The sequence below is a fragment of the Polyodon spathula genome, chromosome 1 (genome assembly GCF_017654505.1).
Source record: "Polyodon spathula isolate WHYD16114869_AA chromosome 1, ASM1765450v1, whole genome shotgun sequence".
Classification (NCBI taxonomy): domain Eukaryota; kingdom Metazoa; phylum Chordata; class Actinopteri; order Acipenseriformes; family Polyodontidae; genus Polyodon; species Polyodon spathula.
The window spans coordinates 61,609,313-61,615,327 of record NC_054534.1 but is presented as its reverse complement, the minus strand read 5'-3'; the positions used below and the strand labels follow the sequence as shown (position 1 = coordinate 61,615,327).

Sequence of the window (6,015 nt, the reverse complement as noted above, 5' to 3'; positions counted from 1 at the left end):
GATATTTAATTATGAATGAGATATCAGGTGGTTGTCACTGATCCTCATTCGGGAAAAGTTTGCACACTGAGTCAAGCCATGTTGTGACTTAATAAAGTTGTCTGTCATGTAACAGAAGGGCTTGATGTCATGACAGTAACTGTCAGACACATTTTGAACTGTCCCGGATCTCCTGTATAAGTCATTTTAGTTAAAATTCAAAAACAAAAGGTACATTTTACAGAATGGATCCCTGTTCGCCTTAATACGATGTATTATTTTTCATATTGGGCACATTGTGTTTTGACTGCAGATATTTGTTTTGCAAAAGGTAGCTCATGAACATTGTAGGCTAAAAGGTGATTGACAGACAGAGGGCAAAAGTTATAGGAAATGTGCTGCAGGCAAGATATGTCGGGATCTATGCTTTTGTTTAGTGGGCTCCTGAATGTATTCAGGGAATGCTCCTGCAAAATGCACTTCCTGTGTTTCATTTTTCAATAGGTGTCTAGACTTTTTAAGATTTCTGAATGGCATGGTATTTCATGTTGTTGCCGAGCATGTTTAAGGATACTTTTGGTGAATTAGGGCTGTGATTGTGAAATTACCCCATCTGTCCACTGAGTGGCATGTGTTCTAGGACTGAAATATTACACTATGTAACACAATTTTTGTTCCTGGGTAGTAAGCCTTATTTCCTAATTGCTTATGCCTCAAAAGTATAGAAAATGGCTATTATTACAGTATAATGTAATACAGTATAAATACAGGTAAATCTCGAAAAACTACTCACTTCTAAATCTTTTGTAGTCGTATTACTTTAGTATAAATACATGTTAATTTGGATTCATATGTTGTTTTTCTGACTTTATGTGAACGAAAAGACACACATTTTCCCGTTTTCCCACTGGAAATAGGTACATTTCAAAATATCACTGTCCTGGTCACAAAAGCAAAGTTTGTGGGGAATAATAGCCATTTTCTATACTTTTGAGGCATAAGCAATTAGGAAAAAACACTTGCTACCCAGGAACAACAAAAAAAATATTGTTACATGGTGTTATTAATTCTGGTACTGCATAAGTACTAAACAGATCATTAAAGTTAATTAATTTTTATTTTTGTAAATCGTGTGGTAAATGGCTATAAATAATGATCCAGGCCTCAACACAGCTGGAGGCACGTGACTGACTCAAACCAAGTGAAATTCAACAACGCAGTTAAAATATGTAATTCACAAAAATAGTAGATACACAGACGCGACACTTATTGGAAATGTAGATTATTGCCATGTACACTTCAAATGCTTGAATTCCAATATGCTAGTGGAGAAATATCAACAAAAAATAAATATAAATAAATAAATTATGAATTAAATTAAATTGGTGGCAGTTTTTTTTTTTTCAATTAGCAGCATAGAACCAGAGTGTAAGCATAGTACAGACAGAAGTGTTAAAGTAGGAACAAATAGTCCAGGTAAGTTTTTTTTTTTTTTTAAAGCTGTAGCCGTAAGTATAGTGATTGAGCATGGTCTTCCATTACAGGGAGTACAAAACAAATGTTAGTGGTAGGAATGTTATTTTATTGACACAATAGATGTCAATGATACATTTACAAGCGAAAGTTGTTACGTAAACATAGAACACAAGCGATAAAAGGTGAGAAGGTTGTGGGCACACCCTACAATATAACTTGCACTGGATTCACCGTGCAACAAAGTTTAACATGACCTCTTGGTATATTTATGTATATGTATATGTTTTTCTTTAAATAGCACAAAGTTATCTGTGCAATGAAGAGACTAACCACGAAACAGTGGTTATCTGTGAGGGGTGGTATTTGCAACACCAAATACTATCTGTCTTGCTGACAGAAAACTGATAAGAACGAAAATTACTTGAAGTGTTGTTTAATAAACCAGTATTTATATTTATGTTTTACTGCTAGATAATAATCCAGTATTATTCGATCTGTTTTTGTCTTTTTAAGTCAAGGATTTGGCTTTATGCTGAAACTGAAACTGCCGTTTAGTTGTCAGGCAGGGGTTAACCCTGTGGAATGTTGCACTGAGGAATGTGCATGCAAATATTTTTATGCTAATGATATGCTAATGAGTCGCTGGCTGGGAACAGAGTCAGGTCTATCCAGGCTGCTAGCTAAGATGGAGGATTGGAGTGATCGAAGAATGGACATGTATTGAAGATTGTAGATAGAGGTTTTCGTGTGTGTTTTCTGTACATATGGAGGAGTTTTTAGAAACTGATCATGCCTAGAAAGGGGAATGGACAGCTGCCGTTACCGGATGGCTGGGAAGAAGCGAGGGATTATGATGGTAAAGTGTTTTATATTGACCACAACACCAAGCAAACCAGCTGGATCGACCCCAGAGACAGGTAGGAGAAAGCTGACCCAAACTTGAAAACTGACAAGCAGTTATAGAAACTAAGAAACATCACACAGAGCTTGTTGTGAAGGTCTTACAAAAGACGAGCAAGGGTTTCTGTATGGCATGTTATTAAAAAGAAAAGCTGCACGTTAGAAATATGCTAAGGAATCAATAAATACTACTGTTATGATGAGAGAAACAGTGACATTGAGATGTATTATTTAGATCTGTAAATACAACAAAATAAGAATACGAATAAAAATAATAAGAATATTTAACAGTTAAACGTCCTAAAAAAAGCTGATTTATGACATACACAGACAATATATGGAACCTTTTGAATTCCTATCTGATCGCTAGAAGTGACTGTTGCAGTAAAACTGGTTTCTAATGATAAAAAACTGTTACATAAATTAAACTTTTAATATGTTTTCTTCTCGGGCAGCACAGGGCATCTGTCTCATTTGAACCAGTTTAAATAATAGCTCAGTGCCTGCATCAGTAAAGAGTAACGTTTTTCTTGGTTCTGTCAAGCATTTAGAAAGTACTGTAATTAAATAATAAATTGTCGGTGGGGGTAGGGGACGGCACAAAAGCCAGTGTTTATAAGTGTGCGAACAGAACTTTTTTATTTGAGACGTTTGTTTATAATTTTTCAGCACACAAAGCATTTTAAATATGGTTTCCATCTGCCACTGGCGTGGAGTTGAACAACTCAATCTCAGCTCGATTGTCACGGGTTTCATTGGAAGAACACTGGTACAACCACGTCAAATGAAAGCACATTACAATGCTTTTCTGTTAAAGATAAATCCACAAACACTGAGCGATTTCCACTGAGGTTCGTTATATGACACGGACGTTATATTCGTTATCTGTGTGTCAAATTGACTCTTGGTAAGTCACTTCTTTCTGGCACTGGCTGGGCCAGAGACAAATCTGTCATTCCGTATTCTAAACTCATTCTGTCAGACTATATCGGTTCAAATCACATTGGTATCTTTTCTCTACCAATGGAAATAAGCAGGGAATTTACCTGATTTCTCCGTGGACCTCTTCATTCAAAGCAGTTCCTGAAATGCAGTGCTTCAAATTATTATTATTTTACTAGATCTTTGCACCGCTGTATTTTCTTGTTCGATTGTTCGATCATGGTAAGTGATGTTTTAGTATTTGTGTTAATTTAAGTGCTGTAATTTTAACCTCACATATAACAGTTGCTTATTTAAATGTATTCTGAAGATTTGAAATTCTGACAGTAGTGATCGTGGAATTTGTACTGATCAAGGCTACCTGCGGTATGATTTGTGGATTGGAATCGCTACCTTGACATACTGTATATGTTTGTGTTATTCCTGTTTATTTTAAGGTTCATGAATTGAGCATTTGTTGAAGTAATGTCATTCATTAAATTCACTCTCAATTCTGCTACTTCGTTTTCCTAAGCAAATAAATTGATCACACTTCAATAATAATTGACAAATCAACAAGCAGTTTTGGTGGATACACACTAAAGAGAAAATAATAAATAATCTTCATTTACAGATAATAGGCTTTCAAGGTGTTCTAGCAACACAATAAACATTATCTGTAACATTCCAGGCCCCTGCTTACACAATAATAAACACTCACTGACAACTACTGTAGCAATTCTGCTGTTGGGAATCTTTTCTGGTCAGCCACTTGACTGCAACACATAATTATCCCCATTACAAATGTAGTAATGGACAGTCCTGGACAGTCTTTCATTGTTCCAGTGGCCCCTGTGTACCCTGGGGATTGGTAGTCACCTGTTGTAGCAAATAACTTACTTTCTGTAGGTTTGCATCTGAACAACACTTGAAAAGGCACCTCGTCACATTCCACAACATACTTCAGCTATGAACACACACTGCCCATTTCAATTGGCTCACAACTGTATTATCTTACAGCTTTTAATAATCCCTGGTAGAGCTGAAGGTTTTTTTTTAATGTTTTTTCCCCACCTCAGACCTCCTGTGGTTAGATCTTTTTTGTTCCATTGATGTATTTAAGTGTGTAAGCGGATTGATACTCAAGCTAATGGGAAATCAATACTGTATAGGTTGTTTAAAGAAAAAAAAATGTTGCAAGTGCCTATAGGGCTTCTAAAACCTTACAGCAGATGGTGGAGGTGGTAAAACACCAGTTTAATTGTATTGCATTCTTACAGTAATACGGTACCATTGCACTGTATTTTGTTCAGAGGTGCATAATTTTCAATCTGACCTTGAGCATGAAAGATGCTCAACTGTGTAATTATTTAAATCAGATGTGAAGCAACAATTATGTTCACCTAGGCACAGGATTACTACTCTATCTTTTGGCGTATTTTCAGTTATAACTAAGCCTCCTGACAAGGGGAGCTTGTACGTGTATGAGTTTGCAATTGGCCTCTGCCATTGCACCACCTGTAGCAAATTTCTACTAGAAGATTGATCTTTTTCAGTGTTGTGGAAACTCCTTGGGCAAAATCTAATAGCACCCTTTGACCTGTAACGTAAGGTTTTATTTTATTGCTGCATTGTTTTAACCTCTGGCCATGATACTGACCACAGACTTTGACATACTGAGTGTAGTATTATTTTTAGGCTCAGTTCACCCCTACCACCCCTGCGCTGACTCGGAAGCGGCAAAGACGAACACACGCTGTCCTCCGAAGCATGTGCCGTCATCCGACCGCCGCTTTTTTACACTGCAGGCCCACTGTGCAACCACTTGTTGGAGGACAATGCAGCTTACAGGGAAGCCTGCAGGCGCCCGGCCAGACTACAGGGGTCTCTGGTGAGCGGTGAGCTGAGGACACCCTGGCCGACATAAGTTCCCCCGGGCGGCACTCGGACAGTTGCGCGCCACCCACTGGGAACTCCTGTCCACGGTCAGCAGTGGAATAGCCTGGACTCGAACCGGCGACATCTAGGTTATAGGGTGCATCCTGCACTCCATGTGGAGCGCCATTAGGAAGCCACCTCAAGATATTAGCTTAACCTCTGACAATGTCAATGGCACAGACACCCACTTTGTCTTCATTCTGGTACATGGCTGTATTCTATAATTCCATGTCAAGTTCCATTATTGGTGAAGTAAAAATGAACTTTTCCAATGCAATGTTGCATTTTAGCCCAGGGGATGCTTTGTTTTTGTTCTTAGAAAAAAAAAAAAAAAAAAAAACACCTGCATAGGATATGGTAAAATGATTTTAGCAATTTTGAATTGGATGGTTAGGTACCAATTCTCCCCCACTGGATCTGGAAAAGGGTGCCATAGTGCAGAGAACCAAGTTTTGGATATTTAAGCACAATAAAGTTGACATTCAAATTAGAGCTGTGTTGGCATTTAAATTTAGGTTTGTTCACTAGCCAGGAATTCAAAGATTGTTTTAAACCTTTGAAGGTTCATCAGATGGCATTGACAAACTGTTTGACAATATATGAACATTATAAATCGCACATTAAATGTCACTCACATACAAAATTCGATCTTTTGATTTGTATAATGCATATTACATAAACAAATTTTTTTTTTATTAAAATCCGCTACCAAATCGTTATACATAGCAACTCTAAATGATGCCTCTGCCGTGTGTGGAGCAGGGTATGGTATCCAAAGCACTGGGGCGATGCGGTTGTAGT

At 37.5% G+C, this 6,015-nt stretch overlaps 1 protein-coding gene across 1 annotated transcript in view; it reads left to right on the top strand.

Annotated features, from left to right (window-relative positions):
* The first annotated feature begins 2,109 nt into the window (after window positions 1-2,109).
* LOC121320575 (protein WWC2-like) overlaps window positions 2,110-6,015 on the top strand; it is a 70,759-nt gene continuing 66,853 nt past the window's right edge. Inside the window, exon 1 of the mRNA XM_041259030.1 lies at window positions 2,110-2,372. Coding sequence (XP_041114964.1) covers window positions 2,245-2,372 — 128 coding nt within the window. The 5' untranslated portion in view covers window positions 2,110-2,244. The remainder of the gene's footprint in view (window positions 2,373-6,015) is intronic.